Source organism: Silurus aristotelis (genome assembly GCF_946808225.1).
Source record: "Silurus aristotelis genome assembly, chromosome: 1".
Lineage (NCBI taxonomy): Eukaryota > Metazoa > Chordata > Actinopteri > Siluriformes > Siluridae > Silurus > Silurus aristotelis.
Genome location: NC_139574.1, coordinates 31,177,964 through 31,198,102, shown reverse-complemented (window position 1 = coordinate 31,198,102; position 20,139 = coordinate 31,177,964). Strand labels below are relative to the sequence as shown.

The following is a 20,139-nucleotide window of genomic DNA, read 5'->3' as shown; positions in this document are numbered from 1 at the left end:
GGTGGAGGTTGGATTGCATCAAGGATTGGCTCTGAGCCCTTTCCTGTTTGTAGTGGTGATGGACAGGTTGACGGACGAGGTCAGACAAGAGTCTCAATGGACCATGATGTTTGCGAAGGATATAGATTTTTTGTGGTGAGAGTAAATAATTGTTTGGGAGTGACGAGGATGGATAGGATTAGAATCGAGTTTATTAAAGGGGCAGCGCATGTAGGACGTTTTGGAGACAAGGTGAGGAAGGTGTGATTGATATGGTTTGGACATGTGCAGAGGAGGGACATGGGGTATATCGGTAGAAGAATGCTGAGGATGAAGTCACCAGGAGGCAGGAAAAGAGGAAGAACAAAGAGGAGGTTAATGGATGTGGTGAGGAAAGATATGCAGGTGGTTGGGGCGACCCTTAATGGGAGAAGCCGAAAGAAGAAGAAGATCTATTTAGATCTTCAGTGTATTTGGTGAAATGTAATACTTTTCTTCTTTCATTGCTTGCTGTTTTCGATCTACCACTGGTGTATCATTTCCTGGCTCTCACACACCACAGATGTAGACTAGATTACTAAACTAGATGAGCAAGACAGAAGGCATGTAGTCTGAGGTTAACGTGGATGAGGCAGAAGGAGTCAGCGATGTTAACATGACAAAGAACTGAGGCATTCCTGATCATCATCATCATCATCTTTTCTCTGCTTGTGTTCTATATGGTGGATGTTCAGCCTGAATACATTTATAAGGTAACAATTATGTTACATTTCTTCCTGTTTTTTTCAAAGATTAAAGGCACAATCACTTTCCCAAATAGTCTTCAGTAACGTGATAAACGCTAAAATGTGGGTTTTAAATAACGTAAGCGTTCTGATACTTGGAATGTTAAGATGTAGCACAGTAAATACATGTTTGTATTGAAAAACAAATGTTCTTACATGGTGGTCCTACATTTCTTTATCTTCGTTTGCAATGTCCAAGAACAGCTTCACATTTAAATTATTTTGTCCTTAATCAGATGAAAATATGGATATTAGATATACTATTTGTGTAATATTGATGATTAAGTTAGACAGACATTTTTAGACAGAATTTTGTGGGGGGAAAAAGGAAAGGGGACAAAATCAGGCACAACACTTATTGTATGGTCAATGGTTTTTATTTAGAAAAAGAGAGATGTGTTGTCCAGGCACTTGTGCAGTGCCATTTTTTTGTCAACCCCTGACTGGTTCTTGGTCCAATATATGTATATATATATATATATATATATATATATATATATATATATATATATATATATATATATATATATATATATATATATTATAGCCTTATAACCTACTTGTTGTTCCTTTATAACAGTGTCTACACATTTATATACACATATCTATCTATCTATCTATCTATCTATCTATCTATCTATCTATCTATCTATCTATCTATCTATCTATCTATCTATCTATCTATCTATCTAAAGCTGCTTCGAGACAATGTCCTTTGTTAAAAGCACTGTACAAATAAAAATGAATTGAATTGAATTAAATAAAGTCAGGCACTGATGTAGGGTGAGGAGGCCTGGGGTGCAGTCAGTGCTTAATAGCAGGTCTCTTAAGATCTTCCACTGCAACCCACTCCAACCAGGGTCTCCAAGTTCAAGTAAAGTGAAAATCGATATCCAAAGACATCCTATACAATTGTGCACGTCCAACATTGTGGTAACAGTTTCAGGGAAGAAACACATATGGAAAATGTGACGGAAAAGTGTGACTGGAAAAGTCAAGCATCCCAAAATGTTTCTCCATATATCAATCACACCAGTGACCAGACAAACAATTTTGTTTCCTTTATTTCCGAAAGTGAAAACGGAAACCAAACAAAAAAAAAACCCAGAGTGGAAGTGTGCATAAGGGTATTGTTTTTTTTCCAAGTCAACTCAACAGGGGTGCATAATTACAGTATGTAGTCACCAAATTGGGTCACTTCACAAAGAGAACGCATTCTAGAATGACTAAGCACAGAGAGACGACTAACAAGCACACTGCTTCCTAGTCACTGACCCCATGAGATAAAACAAACCATTTCAGTGAGGGGGATGAAATGAAAAACAGAAGGCCTAAGTGCATGCCCAGGCCTGTGCATGAGTTCAGTCCAACTGGAGAGAGAGAGAGAGAGAGAGAGAGAGAGAGAGAGAGAGAGTAGGGGAGGACTAATTTCCTCTTTGAAGAAGTGAAAGATTAGGAAAAAGAAGGAGAAGTGTGCAGGGAGCTGCTGTGATTAGGACAGTGCTGGATGAAGGAGAAGTGAAGGAAAGAGAGACGGAGAAAGGGGTAGAGAGAGAGAGAGAGCGAGAGAGAGAGAGGTGAAGAGTGAAAGTAAAAACGAAAAGAGTGTGGAAAGTACCAGAAAGGCAGGACACAAGCACGACTCAGGAGAAGAGAGAAAGAGAGAGGGGGAAAGAGGGAGGGAGGGAGGAGAAAAGAGGTGTGCTCGGGAAAAGGACATAACTTCGCAGTTGCTCACATGCGAGCGGCTCGGGAGTCATCGAGTCATTAAAATTGAGCTCGTCATAAAACTAGACGTCATAAAAATTAAAAAAAAAAACCACCTCCGAAAGCATGATGGGTAAAAGCGCAGAGCGGATGGGCCGCCGGTAGAAGCATGTTACCAACAGGTAAGCTTTATCAACATATCGCGTTTTTACATGTAACCCTATTCCCAGAGCTGAGAAGCGGAAAAGCGTGTGCCTGGATGAAAAACGGACCTGTGTGAAGACACGTGTTAGAGAAGACGTGTGCGCTGAAAGCCTCTGTGTTTATCCTGCAGTTTTATTGCTTCTATCGGTGTTCACGGTTCGAGGAAGCGCGTGCGATGAATTGCACGCTGTCAGCAATCTGCAGGAGTCCATCAGACATGAAGAACAGAGCGGATTTGTGAGTCTTTTCTTTCTTGCCTGCGTTAAAAGCCCCAGCTTGTAGGCTGTCTGTGTGTGTGTGTGTGTGTGTGTGTGTGTGTGGTGTTTTTTTAAGGGGGACATTCAGATGATTGAGTGAATGTGTGTGAGGTCAGACACTGGACTTAACGATGCTCATTTCGTATCATTGCAGCTGCAAGTGTTTCCCAGAAACTACTACGTGCAGCACCGTTTTAATGACAGCACACAGTGTGAAGACTCGGTAAGGAAGTTTGTGTTTGTGTGTGTCCTGTTTGTGAGGTTACAATCACAACAGCACGTGTGTACTAAACAGGACCTCGCCTTGTCACCTTGAAGTGTACGGTGGTTTTGTACCTTTGGTGTCTTTCTCTTACCTGTCAAAGTGCATGAAGTGAACATTGGAATACAATAATGGATATTGAGCCCATCCTAAGAACACCTGGCAGGGGGGATACACTTTGGATGAGATTCTGATGTAGCGCAACACACACATGTACTTTACCAACAAACACATTCACACACAAGAACAGTTTCATCCATGTAACCATGGAGAAAACATGCACAAACCCATGCGTCTAATGCAAAGTTGATTACGGTTTTTTTTCCCAGTTGCATTTGCAGCGTTTTTCTCAGATCAGAAATGAAATTCGACGACTTGTCGTCCACATCATTTAGTCACTTGCGCACATCATAAGAACATTTCTCGTTGCTTTGATCAAATTGCGAATGCTTTGGTGCATTCATTTAATCGATTGTGTACAAGTGTCTACTGTTTCCTACACTATTAGATGTTTATGTCATGTTGATCGAAATATATTATATCGGTTTCACCTGAATAGTTTTAACCCCCAAAACATCTCAGCATCAATTCATTGCATAAGTCATTGAATGCAAAATGGTTAAAGCAGTTGTTGTACTGTAAATGTGTTGAAGTGATAAATTGTGTGGATGAATCTTGAATTTCAAGAATGAAGAACCTTTAATTAGCGACAGAGCAAAACCTTGAATGACAATTTCTAAAAAAAATTGATGAACAACCAGGAAACGAAAATACACTATTACAGTACAGTAAAAGTGTGAATCCTATCTGGTCTCTTGCAATCAATATAAATCAAATATGCACTTAAATAAATACATTTGTGCTGCTGAAACTCATAGATACCATACAGAGGAAATGTGCATTTTCAATCATTGTAATCCAAAGCAAAGTTTATTTCTAAAAATACTGTAACTGTGCACCATCATACTGACTTTTGATGATCTTCTTTGTGAACAATGACAAAAGGACTCATCATTCTGATGGGAATGACACGTTCGTTGACACAAATACTAATTTTTGAGAGATGAACTAAGGATTTTGGGAAAAGTACAGGCTTTTGAAAGAAATCCAATGTGTTGTGCTGTTTGTACACATTGTTTTGAGAATGCATTTACTTTCTTTTGAAAATATTAATGATGTAAAAGCTACAACCTACAGTGCGAACACCTAAGTGAGGATCCGATTATTGCACGTCAGCACCTTATATTGCATCTCAGCTATCTGTTATCATTTATTAAGCAAACATAAAACATACATAAACATTTTTGTATGCCAGTAAAAAAAGCAAAATTTTACATTACATTTACATTACATTTTTGAATCATCCTCAATATTTGCAAACCAGTAAATGCATTCTCAAAACAATTTGTACAAACAGCACAACACATTGGATTTCTTGCAAAATCTCAAAATCCTTAGTTCATCTTTTAAAAGTAAGTATTTGTGTCAATGAACGTGTCATTCGCATCAGAATGATAAATCCCTTTGTCATTGTTCATAAACAAGATCATAAAAATGTTTAGTCATGTTGTCAGTATGATGGCGCACAGTTTCAGGATGTCTCGATATAAACTATGGTTTGGATCACAGTGACACAGTGAAAATTTGACTTCCTTCTGTTTGGAATTTCAGCAGCACAAATTCATTTATTGGTTGCATATTTGATTTATATTGATTGCAAGAGACCAGACAGGATTCACACTTTTACTGTACTGTACACGTGTTCGTGTGTTTCTTAGTTGTTCATCCATTTTCAGAATGTATAATTCTTTGTTTTGCTCTGTCTGTATTCACTCTCCAATTGAAGGTTCACAAGATTCACCTTTGACCCGTTTTAGTGAACCGGTTGATTATTGGATGATCTGATGCCATTCATTCTCCTTCATTAGTGACAATCAAGATTCATCTACACAATTCATCAATTCAAGTCACATTTACAAAAAAAAAAAAAAGTGAAATAAAAATGTTAAATGACAGGTTCTGATCACTTGTTTACCCGTTTTGCATTCAATGACTTATGCAATGAATTGATGCTGAGATGTTTTGGGGGTTGAGACTATTTAAGTGAAACTAGTATAATATATTTTGATCAACATGACATAATCAAGAAATAATGTAGGAAACAGTAGACACTTGTACACAATCGATTAAATGAATATACAAAAGCATTCACAATTTGATCCAAGCAACAAAAAAATCTCTTATGATGAGCACAAGTGAGTAAAGGATATGGAGATTGAACAAGTAGTTTTGAGAATTTCATTTCTGTTCTGACATAAGCTCCAAAGCAACTGAGAAAAACTGTAAAAAAACAAACAAACACCCCCCCCCCCCCTTAAAAAACAAATAGAAGCGTGCTGTGTTGTGCAAAAAGGCAAAGTTTCAAGTACAAAGTTTCACAGTCAGAATAGTGAAGAACTGTGGCAGAATTTTCACACTGCTCAGTAAAACCTACCAACCAGTTTCCTTTTAGAACTTCCCAAGTTGTACTTGGGACTTTTTAAAAGCAAAGGCTTGTCACACCAAACATTGACTTTGTCAGATTTATTTCTGTTCACTGCTCTTTGTATTTTAGTATTTAATATATATTTATTTTTACCTGTGTATTTTGCACAGTGTCAAAACTCACACTACTGTCTTTAAGAAATTTGTATTTTTGTCCATTTAGTGGTCAAGTGACACTTTTCACTATGATAAGAGTTTTGTGGGAGTAGTTTAATGCAAATTGCTTGTCAGTGATTGCCATTTATCACATATACAAGTAGAGGAAACCAGCATTTACAAAATATAGCAGGCATTTGTATTTATTATTTTCATATAGAACTTTATATATTGATAAATGAGGCTAATAACAAATAGACTGTTCGATGGAAAGGTCAGGACGTTGCTCAGTTATTTGCCAAATACTTAATAGAATGTCTGTATAATTGGATAATGTTCACAAAATTAAGGGGAACATGTAATTTATTTAACAATTTAAGGGTCTTTGACTTCAAAATCTGAAAACCCCATGCTCTAGAAAGTACCACTCAAGTGACAAGAAAAGGTAAAGTTTAATACTTATACTGGTATGCTGTTATTACTGCGTAGTACATTGGTATATACTGTATATTACTACATGCAGTAAATCAGCCAGGTTACAAGGTGTGTCAGAGTCACATGACCAGCAGTTGTTTACCTTTGCTTTTTTGTACGCAGCTCTAATGATTTAAAATGCGTTAATTTTTGTTGGTTAAAACAAACAAAAACATGCAAGCCATAATGCAGCAAAAGACAAACCTCCAAGAACTTGCTTAATGTATAATATTTGGAACGGGAGTGCAATGCGAATACAGTAGTAATGTCAAACTAGCTACCTAGCAAACAATTGACTAATCTATATCAAATATACTAAGCCATCACTGCTAGTTCTGAAATATGGGCCTGTTCATTGTAAATAACATTCTGCATTTAGTCTGCGGTATAGTTTTGACCGTTTCAAACTATTCTAAATGTGTGTTTGTTTCTGTTTGTGTGTGTGTGTGTGTGTGTGTGTGTGTGTGTGTGTGTGTGTCTAGTGTTGTGTGTTTAGTGCAGCCTTCCTCCTGTCAGACTCCTGGAAGCAGCTCCTGAAGCATATTGAGCGGATTCACTTGAAACATGACATAATCAGTGAATTGATCTATACACTCGATACCATTTGGAAAGGGGTATGAATGACATCTTGTGGAATTCATTATTTTTCTAGTCTGTCGTCAATGTTGTGAAAGACAAAGGCTTCCCCAACTTATTTAAGCCAAGCCCCTTTGAAATGTAAAAAAAAATGTCCCATTCCCTGCCAGTTATGATCTGATCGATCAATATTTAATCAATGATCAATATTTAAATACAATTTCAATAATTGGTTCAAAAAGCCCAGCACTTTTTATTCCTGTTTCCATTAACAATGTACATTAATTAGTCCATTATTTATAAGCCTGCTTTTCTCATTATCAAGATTTAAAATGATTATTTGTAACTTTATTTTATCAAAACTTAAATAATGGAGGGTTGTTATTGCCACTGCTCTAATTAAATGGAATAGAAATAAAAAAAATAAATTAGCTATACTTCTGGAACTACACCTGGAACTTATTTTAAGATTATAGTTTATTAACTATTATAGTTTATTTATTATTAAGTTACTCTTGAGCAATAAAATCTGATCTACTGCAGAATTACGTTTGTGATGCATCGTGACTGTAAAGGAGCAAAGCTTTCGAATGTGTATAAATGCCAATGGTTGCGATTTTGCCGCAATACTTTGTAGAAAATGTAAATTCGTTTATTTTCACTGCTTGGCTGTTTGTGGATTCTTGACTCGTTTGCCAGCTGTATCTTAGCAGCAATTAAATGACTTGGCCATATGTAGCTGTTCTTATAATGAATCTTCATTATCTTTGTGTAAACAGAGATTCCAGGAAACCCCAAATCCCTTGCCCTTCCCATCTATTCACTCCTCACCCAGAGCTCTGCTCACCTTCACGTCGGACGTCCTTTCTAAATGGCTGGCCATGGAATGCCCTGGTGAGACGCTCAGCTGCGTATTTCCCTCTCCAGCTTCCTATGGAAAAGAAGGAGAACGAGAAAAAAGATGGCTTACTATCATCCCAAAGAACGGGGACACGGGGTTGTCCGCTTCTCCAAACCTCTTATTTTGTATTCTTTGTTGTCTGAGGATGCTGAAAGAGCTCGGATGACGAAGGAGCTTCATCCTGAATGTAACACTGAGAGATCTTGGCTGAGAAGCCATGACAATTAGCTACTACAGTAAGCTTGGTAGACCTTATTAAATCAGGTCGACATTTGTTTGTAATGAAGATGATGTATTTGCTGCTGGTTTGGTGCTGATGCTGAAATAATGGTCAGTTAATAGCCGTTGCGTCCCTCCTTGTGCTTGTTCTATATAAACCTTGAAGCCAGTGGATCACATGAGAGAAAGTGATGTTTCAGCTTGTAGAATGTTGACTGCTAGAGAAGAGGTGCTTTCAGTCATAGTCTCCAGTAGCCAGTGTCCTGGTCAGGGTCCCTTGAACAGGTGAGCAGAGGGTGCAAGGTTGGAGGACACCTACTGGATGAAATGGCAGTTAATTTCAGAGCAAAGAGGTATTAACGTAACATGGCAGTTCTCAGTCATTCTGACTTAAAATAGTGTAAGCGACTTAAGAAAAATAACAAACGGAATACAAATACGGTCCAAAAGCCAATAGATTTCATTAAACTTTGAGCACTTTACTAATCTTTTTTTATCAATTTTATAGTAAAACATGCAGCTTTGTAGAAGAATTGTCAAAAGGTATAAGGCTGCTTCGGATCCACCTGACCTTTTAATACACTCCTAGTGGATTTGTCTCTAATAGGAATTTGTTAGAATTTGTGAATGTCTGTAAAAAAAAAAAAAAAAAAAGAAATTGCACTCAGTATATGTTCTCAACCTTTATTCAGTACAACCTCACTCATATTTACAGTGACTTTTACGATCTTGTTTGATTTCACAAGAAGCTATAGCTAAATCCTAACCGTCCATCGCCTCTTACCTTGACTGTTCATAGCCTTTTTAGTGGAAGTGGTCATGCATTTACCAGAACAAATGCCAATATGGTGATGTCATGTTTTGTATGGTTTTCTTGCTCGTCAGAGTCACATTGTGTAAATATAGCATGTGCTCTCATTCTGAGCATTTTATTTTTATTTTTTTATTTTTTTAAGAAAAGGAAACCATAGTTTCTCTTACTCCAGTAAGCAGGCATGAGTCTTTTCTGGTATTTAAAATGAAGTTCTTTTTGTACATGGCTTATTATTTTGGAGATTCTCTACACTTCATACTATGGAAAAACTGCACAGATTTTGCCTTTACCAGTCCTCTGCCCTTTTTGCTGAGTAAATGAAAGGAAAGTTTTGAGAGTTCAGTGAACAACAGCTTGTCATCTAATGGATTTTATGAAAAAAAAAAATCTGTCCAGTATTATGCTTTTAATATGCATTACTGTTATACACACAGTCTTCTGCACTTTCACTGCACTAATACTTAATATCCCTGTTGCTTGTGTTCCCCCCTGACGGACATTCCTTTCCTGTTATGCAGGATGTGAGCTTCTTTTTGACTGACTTTAGGACTCAATTTTCCATCATTGCACAATCCAGATCTCAGTCAGTATGAAAATAGGAATACTCAGTATTAAATATTAACAGTTTCACAGACATTTGAATTCATGCCATTGGAAACTAACCCAGTTGCAATAAGCTTGCTAGCCTCGCACGGCTAGTGCTCTTAAATATTATCAACAGTATTTCTGGAACAGTTGCGCATTGTTATAATGTTTACATGATTTAAGCTGATGGCTTTGATGCTACAGAAAAAAAATGCTTATACTGTATTTCACGATATCACTATATATCATGCAAAAGATTTACATGTGTGGTTTGAAGGTGTTTCAACAAAACAATGAACATGTAATATACAGATCCTGTGTGAATATCTAATATACAAATGCTTGGGAAAAGGTTTTAGTAAGCATTAAATCTGTTAATAAAATACACAAAAGATTTTTTTTTTCATCTGAATGAGTATTTCATGTGAAAGTATGTATGAAAATCGATATTTTTTTTATTGCTGTTATAGCACTTTTACAAAAGTGAGTACACCCCTCACATTTTAGCAACTATTTTAGTATTTCTTATTAAGTGACAATAATATTGAAATGAAACTTGGATATATTTGAGAGTAGTCAATGTGAATAATATATACACAAATAACTCAACATACAGACATTATTGTCTAAATTGCTGGCAACAAAAGTGAGTACACCCTAAGTGACGTGTCAAAACCGTGTCAATATTTCGTGTGAGCACCACTGTTAACCAGCACTGCCTTAATCCTCCTTGACAAGGAATTCACCAGAGCTGCACAGGTTGTTGCTGGGATCCTCTTCAACTCTTCCATAATTACATTACAGAGCTGCTGGATGTTATGCACGTGGTGCTTCTGCACCTTTCGCTTGAGGATGCCCCACAGTTTCTCAATAGGATTTAAATCTGGAAACATACCTGGCCACTTTAACACCATCACCTTCAGCGTCCTTAGCAAAGCACTTGTCTGGTGTGTTTGGGGTCGTTATCGTGTTGGAAAACTGCCATTCGGCGTGGATTCTGAAGGAAGGACGTCATGTTCTGCTTCAGAATGCCACAGTACATGTTGAAATCCCTCAATGAATCGCAGCTTCCCAGTACCAGCAGCACTCATGCAGCTCCAGACCATGATGCTACCACCACCATACTCATCAGGGCATCACCACACAAGCTGGACACCATCTGATCCAAACAAGTTTATCTTAGTCTCATTAAACCACAAGAGATGGTTCCAGTAATTCATGCTCTTGGACAGGACGTCTTCAGCACACTGTTTGCAGGTTTTCTTGTGAGCCAGCTGCAGAAAAAGCTTCCTTCTGGGACGACATCTATGCAAACAGACTTGTTGCAGTGTGCGGCATATGGTTTCAGCATTGAACACTGACCTTCTGCTTCTGCAACCTGTAAAGCAATGCTGCAGCACTCACACATCTGTTTCAGGGTTTTACAGATCTTCTTATAGCCTCTGCCACCTTTGTGGAGAGAGTTCTTTGCCATGAGGTGCCATGTGCCATCCAGTGGTCAGTATGAGAGAATTGTACTCAAAGCACTACATTTTAACTGCTCTAATACAAGACTTGGCTTCTTTCAGGTGCTCCGGTCTCTTCCCGACCATGTAATGAATGAATAAATTGTTACTGTCTACAGAAACTGAGCTGATTGCAGTGAAAAATTATATTAGTAATGTTTTACTTTAAGAAAAATTCCAACTTGTTAGTAACATAAACAGAAATATGTACATTAATACACATATTAACATCTGTGACGCATACACTCCATTTTGGCCGAGCCCAATTAATGGTATGAATAACTCATTATTGGCCAGAAAATTTGCCAACCCACTCCTGAGACCGAGGGAATGGGAGGCAAAGAAATTCACAAAATGGTAACATCATAATAATAATTATCATGTTTGATTTAAAATTCAACATCTGGGTATACATACCTTATTTGGGATGTTTATTTTCCTTTAGAGATTAGTCATTATATGGTTCAGTGCCACACCTGAGGCAGCTAATCAAGGACCTGATAACAAACTCATAAATGCAACCAGGAATGATAAAGAATCCTCATAATTGTGCAGAATTGTATTACATTGTAGTTATTACAGTTATTCAAAGTTCTATTGGTGAACATGTGCAGTTTGCCGAGTATTGCGGTTGTGTAATTGTGAAGCAGTGACCTGGGGAGTGGTTAGAAAAATTGGAGGAATTTGTACATGAAAATCCCAACGAAGTGTGCAGGTCTTTACTAATCAGCAATAAAAAAAAAAAGTCATATTATGTTACCACAAAATCCCCTATGTCACTGTTGTGTTTGTACTCAACATTAATTGGTCATTGCATGTTGGGATCAGTCTGAATAGGATTACTGTTTTCACTCCAAAATCATACATGGGCTAAACTCAGGTTAAAACTGGTTTTGTGGCTTGAGCATGTTTGGATTTGGGCAGTGACGGTTTACTGGTATTACGGTATTCAATGATCTTAAATACTTATTCTATTTATTAGTAATACAAAACTGCAGCTATATTTAATAGCTAAATGGTTATAAAGAGCCTCCTATAAGGTTTCCTTTTAGATTGGCATTTATTTATAAACACACACACACACACACACATTCATGATGAACTCATGTTAAGCATATCGGGTCGCATGCATGTAACTGCATGTCCATCACAACTTTGTGGTCTAGCCATGAGACAGAGTATAATATGATTTTCTCTTTCAAGAGCATTAACAATGTGTATGTCCAGCTGGTTTCTTATTGCTTTGCCCATATAGTGTATCTATGGAGCTTCTAGTGTGTTTTGCTGATTCTAAATGTCAAAAGAACATAACTTTGGAAGTTTGGACAATATTTCACCTTTAAATATAAAAACTGATTTTATAAGTACTGCAAGATGTGAGGTGGAGCCTCCATTGATTGGCCTTGTTCCTGCAGCACGTCACTCGTTCTGGGAAATCTGGAAGCTGAATCAAAACCTTGAACTCTTCCTCAAACCACTCCTAAGTAAAGTGCAATGTGGCTCTTGTCAAAGTCATTCCTTTTTTTGTATCATTTTTTGCGGTTTCCAAAACATAATCCCAAACCTTGACAGGTGCCATTGTAACAAGATTATCAATGTTTTATATATATCATATATATCATATCATATATAAATAATCCTTTAAATAATCAACCATTCAAATAATCATTTAGGTTTTATATATATATATATATATATATATATATATATATATATATATATATATATATATATATATATATATATATAGTGAGGAAAATAGGTCAAGTCAAGTCAAGTCAAGTTTATTTGTATAGCGCTTTTCACAACAGACATTGTCTCAAAGCAACTTTACAGAAAACAACAGTGAAGGTGAATGGTGTGCGTTTGTCCCTGATGAGCAAGCCGTGGCGACAGTGGCAAGGAAAAACTCCCTTAGATGATATGAGGAAGAAACCTTGAGAGGAACCAGACTCAAAGGGAAACCCATCCTCATATGGGTGACATCAAGAGTTTGGTCATAAATCTTTCAACAATACAGAACAATTTGTGATCATCATAGATCCAGCATCAGCTTCTCCATGCCAGGGCCTTTAAACACTCGGCATCTACTTCTCCATGATCATCCATAGGTCCATAATCTTCACGAGGTGGGACGTGACTGGAGCTGGCCAAACCTCAGGATGCCTTGGGATGGGGAGAGAAAGAGAAGCAGTGGAGAGGAATTAGCGTAGCTGCTGTTCATGATATTAACAGCACAAGTTGATAATGTGCATGTAATCATATATTCTGGAGCACAAGGTTGTGATGTGATGTGTGTAATGTGTGTTATGTGTAGGCTTTGCTAAAAAGATATGTATAGGTATTTGACACCCTGCTATTTTGCAAGTTCTCCCACTTAAAAATCATGGAGGGGTCTGAAATTGTCTTCGTAGGTGCATGTCCACTGTGAGAGACATAATCTAAAAAAAAAAAATCCAGAAATCACAATGTATGATTTTTTAACTATTTATTTGTATGATACAGCTGCAAATAAGTATTTGAACACCTGAGAAAGTCAATGTTAATATTTGGTTCAGTAGCCTTTGTTTGCAATTACAGAGGTCAAACGTTTCCTGTAGTTTTTCACCAGGTTTGCACACACTGCAGGAGGGATTTTGGCCCACTCCTCCATACAGATCTTCTCTAGATCAGTCAGGTTTCTGGCATGTCGCTGAGAAACACGGAGTTTGAGCTCCCTCCAAAGATTCTCTATTGGGTTTAGGTCTGGAGACTGGCTAGGCCACGCCAGAACCTTGATATGCTTCTTACAGAGCCACTCCTTGGTTATCCTGGCTGTGTGCTTCAGGTCATTGTCATGTTGGAAGACCCAGCCTCGACCCATCTTCAATGCTCTAACTGAGGGAAGGAGGTTGTTCCCCAAAATCTCGCAATACATGGCCCCGGTCATCCTCTCCTTAATACAGTGCAGTCGCCCTGTCCCATGTGCAGAAAAACACCCCCAAAGCATGATGCTACCACCCCCATGCTTCACAGTAGGGATGGTGTTCTTGGGATGGTACTCATCATTCTTCTTCCTCCAAACACGTTTAGTGGAATTATGACCCAAAAGTTCTATTTTGGTCTCATCTGACCACATGACTTTCTCCCATGACTCCTCTGGATCATCCAAATGGTCATTGGCAAACTTAAGACGTGCCTGGACATGTGCTGGTTTAAGCAGGGGAACCTTCCGTGCCATGCATGATTTCAAACCATGACGTCTTAGAGTATTACCAACAGTAACCTTGGAAATGGTGGTCCCAGCTCTTTTCAGGTCATTGACCAGCTCCACCCATGTAGTTCTGGGCTGATTTCTCACCTTCCTTAGGATCATTGAGACCCCCACGAGGTGAGATCTTGCATGGAGCCCCAGTCCGAGGGAGATTGACAGTCATGTTTAGCTTCTTCCATTTTCTAATGATTGCTCCAACAGTGGGCCTTTTTTTACCAAGCTGCTTGGCAATTTCCCCGTAGCCCTTTCCAGCCTTGTGGAGGTGTACAATTTTGTCTCTAGTGTCTTTGGACAGCTCTTTGGTCTTGGCCATGTTAGTAGTTGGATTCTTACTGATTGTATGGGGTGGACAGGTGTCTTTATGCAGCTAACGACCTCAAACAGGTGCATCTAATTTAGTATAATAAATGTAGTGGAGGTGGACATTTTAAAGGCAGACTAACAGGTCTTTGAGGGTCAGAATTCTAGCTGATAGACAGGTGTTCAAATACTTATTTGCAGCTGTATCATACAAATAAATAGTTTAAAAATCATATATTGTGATTTCTGGATTTTTTTTTTTGATTATGTCTCTCACAGTGGACATGCACCTACGATGACAATTTCAGACCCCTCCATGATTTCTAAGTGGGAGAACTTGCAAAATAGCAGGGTGTTCAAATACTTATTTTCCTCACTGTGTGTATACATATATATATATATATATATATATATATATATATATATATATATATATATATATATATATATATATATATATATATATATATATATATAAAACCTAAATGATTATTTGGGAGAAAAAACATAAACCATTAATGCTTATATGTTAACAGTATATTGGTATTTGTAAGAAGATAATTGGTGTTTTTATACATAGAGAATGAGATAGAGAGACAGAGAGAGACAGAGACTGGTCAGCTGGCAGACAATGGCACAAACAACAACAGCTGAACAAAATGCTATTGTTGTATTTCCATAGAAACAGCAGGAATGAAGGGTAAACATGCTCTGTCACACACACAAACACACACACACACTAAACCTACAAAAGTACTAAAATTGACATTTGCACGTATTTTTTTTAAATGATTTTTGGATTGCAACATATGACGACAAATTATTTGCAGTAAAGATCTGCAGAAAACAACGTTGGACCCTGGCCTCAGTTTAATGTCCGTGTTGGGTTGCACGTTCTCACTCCTTGTCTTTGTATTTTCTCTTTTAGTTCTCGAATTTCCTCCCACCCAAGCAAAACATGCCAGTATGTGCATGGTAACTTGTAATAGGCTGACACTGGGATGGTATCCAAAAGTGTTGTGTAAGTGAAAGTAAAAAAAACCTACCTTTTAAGTATTAAAATGTAAACAGTAAATTGAAGTTGAGGAAAGTTAATGTCATGTTCCTCCAGTGAAAAACAAAACTCATTACTTTTTGTGTGATGCTTAAATCATTTTCGTGTTCAAGCAACTTTAAATGCCATTTCACATTATTCAATGTCTGTAACTTTGTTTGTCTCAGTCATACCTAATGCTGTCTATTATATATTGATTCTTTTATTGGTTTATATTAAACAGTAATCAGTATAGTGTAACTTGCCATGAGCAAAGAAAACAGGCGAGCTTATTTAAATATAGCAAGTAAATCTACTTTAGCGAAAATCGCCACAAAATGCTACATTGAATTTTTTCCCTTCTGTGGATGCGAAGATCAATAATTCGATTTCAAAATGATTAAAATGAAAAAAAAAAAAGAAGAAGGCTCTAATTTGTCTAATTTTCAGCAACCTCAGTGTTGCCCCTAATGAACTTACACATACACAGTGTAAAAAACTAGCATTTTATTTTTATCTCAGGCAAATTCACTTGATCTGTGTTTCATAATTGCGCCTTGTTTCATGTTTAAACTGAAGGAATTCTGAACAGAGGGTCATGAGTCTAAATTCCAGCACTGCTAATATGCCACTGCTGGGTCAGTTGCTGGGCATTTATACAACTGTTCAGTTGTATAAATGCCATAAATGTTTCTGGTTGGTCTTTTTGGCTATTCGTTCAGCTGCCTACACACACAACCTAAAACATAGCGGCCTGATTTTTTTTTTTTTTTTTTTACAGTTCCCTTGATTGCCAGTGTAATTCCACTGCCATGTTCCTGCCACTAGATCCCTGTAGCTGCAAAGCTAAACATATACCAGCCTCCTCTACTCAGTGTCAATAGTCAAATGGCAAATCATATCCTAAACCATCCTAATTATTTTAAATAAAATAAAATAAAAGGCCTTATACTTGCCTTTCATTTGAAAAAAAATTCTTGCCTCAGATGTATTTAATGTAAGTGTAAATGCAAAATATGTAGTATGAGGAGCTTGAAGCACACTTCTTTAAGCAATGGAAGTGCTCTTCATCCCTGTTAAGGATCTGCTTGATCTTCATATCTAGCTCACAATTATTTTCATGATCACTGGAGCATCACAGGCATTTTGACCAAATCCCTTGAGTGGTCCATACAACAGTTTCATAATTCAACGCCATGCATCTCCATATGGACTATAGGCCATTTAAATCAACTTCTTCATACAACAAGACAATGACATGAAGTATAAATCTTAGTTGGTGAGCATTCAGCTGTAGTGTTATCTATCATGGAATGGCCTGCCCAGTCCCCACACATAAATCCTACTGAACTGTTGTGGGATGAACTGGATCACAAGGTCAGAAAGAAATATCATCTTGTGAAGTTTTACAAGAGGCATGAAAAAAAATGGTTTGGAGAAATTAACTGTCTGGATGCCAAAAGTGCGTAAAGCTGACGGGGGCTTTTTCAATTCAATTCAATTTGATTCCTTTAGCGCTTTTAACAATGGACATGGTCTCAAAGTAGCTTTACAGAATGTAAGACTTATAGAGCAAAGTTCACTTATATTTAAATTAATATGTATTTATCCTGGATGAGCAGCCTGAGGCAACAGTGGCAAGGAAAAACTCTCTTAGATGGTATGAGGAAGGAAACCCATCTTCATTTGGGTGACAAGTATTTGATTATAAATCATTAAAACATTATAAAAACCAGAGTAAGAAATATCATGAGCAATGGAGTGTGTGATTATGTGTAAAATTTTTCAACAAAATTATACAATCTTGCTTTTTAAAGGAATCTAATGTTTAACTAATTATTATTTTCTTGAACCAACATCTGATATTAGTTTCAGCAAAGTAAAAGTAAAATGTACATTTAGATACACACACACAGATTGTGTCTGGTTGCTTTTTCTTTTAAAAATGTTCAAATTTTGCCTTTTTCTCTTCATTTCTATAATGACAAAATCCTAATGACTGATGATTATCTGCCTGCTTTGGATTAAGAGTATTTATGGTGTATCTGATGAATGCAGGGTAAAGAAGAACCTTGTAAATCTTTGATCGACCTCCTCCATGTATATCCAGAGCTTTCTTTCACTATACAAGCTTTTTTCCTTTGTCATAACCAACATATTTTATGAAGGAGGAAGAGCACCACAGACGCATTATTTGCTTTGAGAATGTTGATGAAGAAGTCTAGGGAAGGTTAGGAGGAGTTGCATTGTGTGTTTGTGGATTTAGAGAAAGCGTATGACAGGGTGCCAAGAGATGAGTTGTGGTATTGTATGAGGGAGTCAGGTGTGTCAGAGAAGTATGTGAGGGTGGTGCAGGACATGTATGAGGACAGTGTGACAGCAGTGAAGTGTGCAGTAGGATCGACAGACTGGTTCAAGGTGGAGGTTGGACTGCATCAAGGATCGGCTCTGAGCCCTTTCCTGTTTGCAGTGGTGATGGACAGGTTTACGGACGAGGTTAGACAGGAGTCTCCATGAACTGTAATGTTTGTGGATGATATTGTGATTTGTGGTGAGATTAGAGAGCAGGTTGAGAAGAGCCTGGAGAGGTGAAGGTACACGCTGGAAAGAAGGGGAATGAAAGTCAGTAGGAGTAAGACAGAGTACATGTGTGTGAATGAGAGGAAGGGCAGTGGAGTGGTGTGGTTGCAGGGAGAAGAAGTGGAGAAGGTGGAGGAGGTTAGGTCCCTGGGGTCAACAGTGCAAAGTAATAGAAAGTGTGTAAGAGAAGTGAAGAAAAGAGTGCAGGCAGGGTGGAGTGGGTGGAGAAGAGTGATAGCAGGAGTGATTTGTGATAGAAGAGTATCTGCAAGAGTGGAGGGGAAAGTTTATAGGACTGTGGTGAGACCTGTGGTGTTGTATGGTTTAGAGACAGTGGCATTGAGTAAAAGACAGGAGGTGGAACTGGAGGTAGCAGAGCTGAAGATGTTGAGGTTTTTGTTGGGAGTGACGAGAATTGACAGGATTAGAAATGAGTTAATTAGAGGGACAGCGCATGTAGGACGTTTTGGAGACAAGGTGAGGGAGGCGAGATTGAGATGGTTTGGACATGTGCATAGGAGGGACATGGGGTATATCGGTAGAAGAATGCTGAGGATGGAGCCACCAGGAAGGAAAAATAGAGGGAGGCCATGGAGGAGGTTTATGGATGACATTTAAGGAAGACATGCAGGTGGTTGGGTTGAAAAAGGCAGATGAAGAGGACAGGGGGGTATGGAGACGAATGATCTGCTGTGGCGACCCCTAATGGGAGAAGCCGAAAGAAGAAGAAGAAGACTATAAATAATAGTTCTTCATTTACTGATTTATTTACAAAATGAGATTATAAGGTTATATGCAACCTATAACCTTAATAACAATAAATATTTATTATTTCAGATTAATTATATGACAATGTGAAGTAAATTTCCTATGAATAATTTAGTTTAGACTGGAGTCAGGTGAAATAATCAGAAAGCATTGTTCAGCTAGCTGCTACTTTTATTCAGATTGTATGGTAAAAAAAATTGTCTATTAGCCAAAATAATTTTTTAATGTTTTCAATATTTATATAATGATACCAAAATAATTGTCAGGTCTAGAAAATTAGGAGCAAAGAACTTTACAAAAAAATATGAAAGCCAGTAGAAAAATCACAGTTTTTTTTGCAAAGAGGGCAAGAAAGGATGACAGTCGGATCTGTTTCTGATAATTGCATAACCTATTAATATGGTCAGTATTGGGATTGCAGATCACATGGGTAGAATAATTTTTACTGTATGGATGACAGTCAGCCCACTGGAGACCTTTTTAAACCCCGGGAAAAACCCTGACCATATATCTAAAATATAATGTATAATAATGGTAACTGTTGCATTGCAAATAAACTGTTCTTTTTATACAAGCAACATTTTAAATATAGGCTTAATTTTATTTATTTATTTTGTTTTACTTTTAACTGGTTCCTACTGTTGGTTGGGATGCCATCAGGTTGAGAGGTAATTTTGACTTTGTGAGGCATCTTACTATGTGGCAAAATAGCACTGTGTAGAAAACAAATCGAATTAATTTGGGCTATAGAGAAGTTTTAAACACTATCTTTTTTCATCTTGATTTAAACCAGTATTCATTTTCAGGTGACTGCTATATATTGTGTTCTCGAATGTTTCTATTTTCAAACATTTGTAATCAACAAATTGTTATTAATTGTGTAAACGTGAGATGGTTTTGTTATTTTCATATTGATATTCAAGATATTAAGGTTCTTTTAACATTAAATGCCATCATTTCCATATCAAGCTGTCATCGTCTTTATATTTTTTATATATATATATATATATATATATATATATATATATATATATATATATATATATATATATATATATATATATATAGTATCCATACTAAACAAAATTATAACTGCAACACTTTTGTTTTTGCCCCCATTTTTCATGAGCTAAACTTAAATATCTAAGACTTTTTCTTTGTACACAAAAGGCCTATTTCTCTCAAATATTGTTCACAAACTATCTATCTATCTATCTATCTATCTATCTATCTATCTATCTATCTATCTATCTATCTATCTATCTATCTATCTATCTATCTATCTATCTATCTTTTG

At 37.1% G+C, this 20,139-nt stretch overlaps 1 protein-coding gene across 1 annotated transcript; it reads left to right on the top strand.

The window, feature by feature from the left end:
* The first annotated feature begins 2,250 nt into the window (after positions 1–2,250).
* LOC310720547 (uncharacterized protein) lies at positions 2,251–9,799 on the top strand. The gene is made up of 5 exons (XM_083531176.1): positions 2,251–2,653; positions 2,806–2,912; positions 3,087–3,155; positions 6,791–6,922; positions 7,664–9,799. The coding sequence occupies exons 1-5, from the start codon at positions 2,641–2,643 to the stop codon at positions 7,949–7,951; spliced, it is 609 nt and encodes a 202-aa protein (XP_083387302.1). The 5' UTR covers positions 2,251–2,640; the 3' UTR covers positions 7,952–9,799.
* The last annotated feature ends 10,340 nt before the right edge of the window (positions 9,800–20,139 follow it).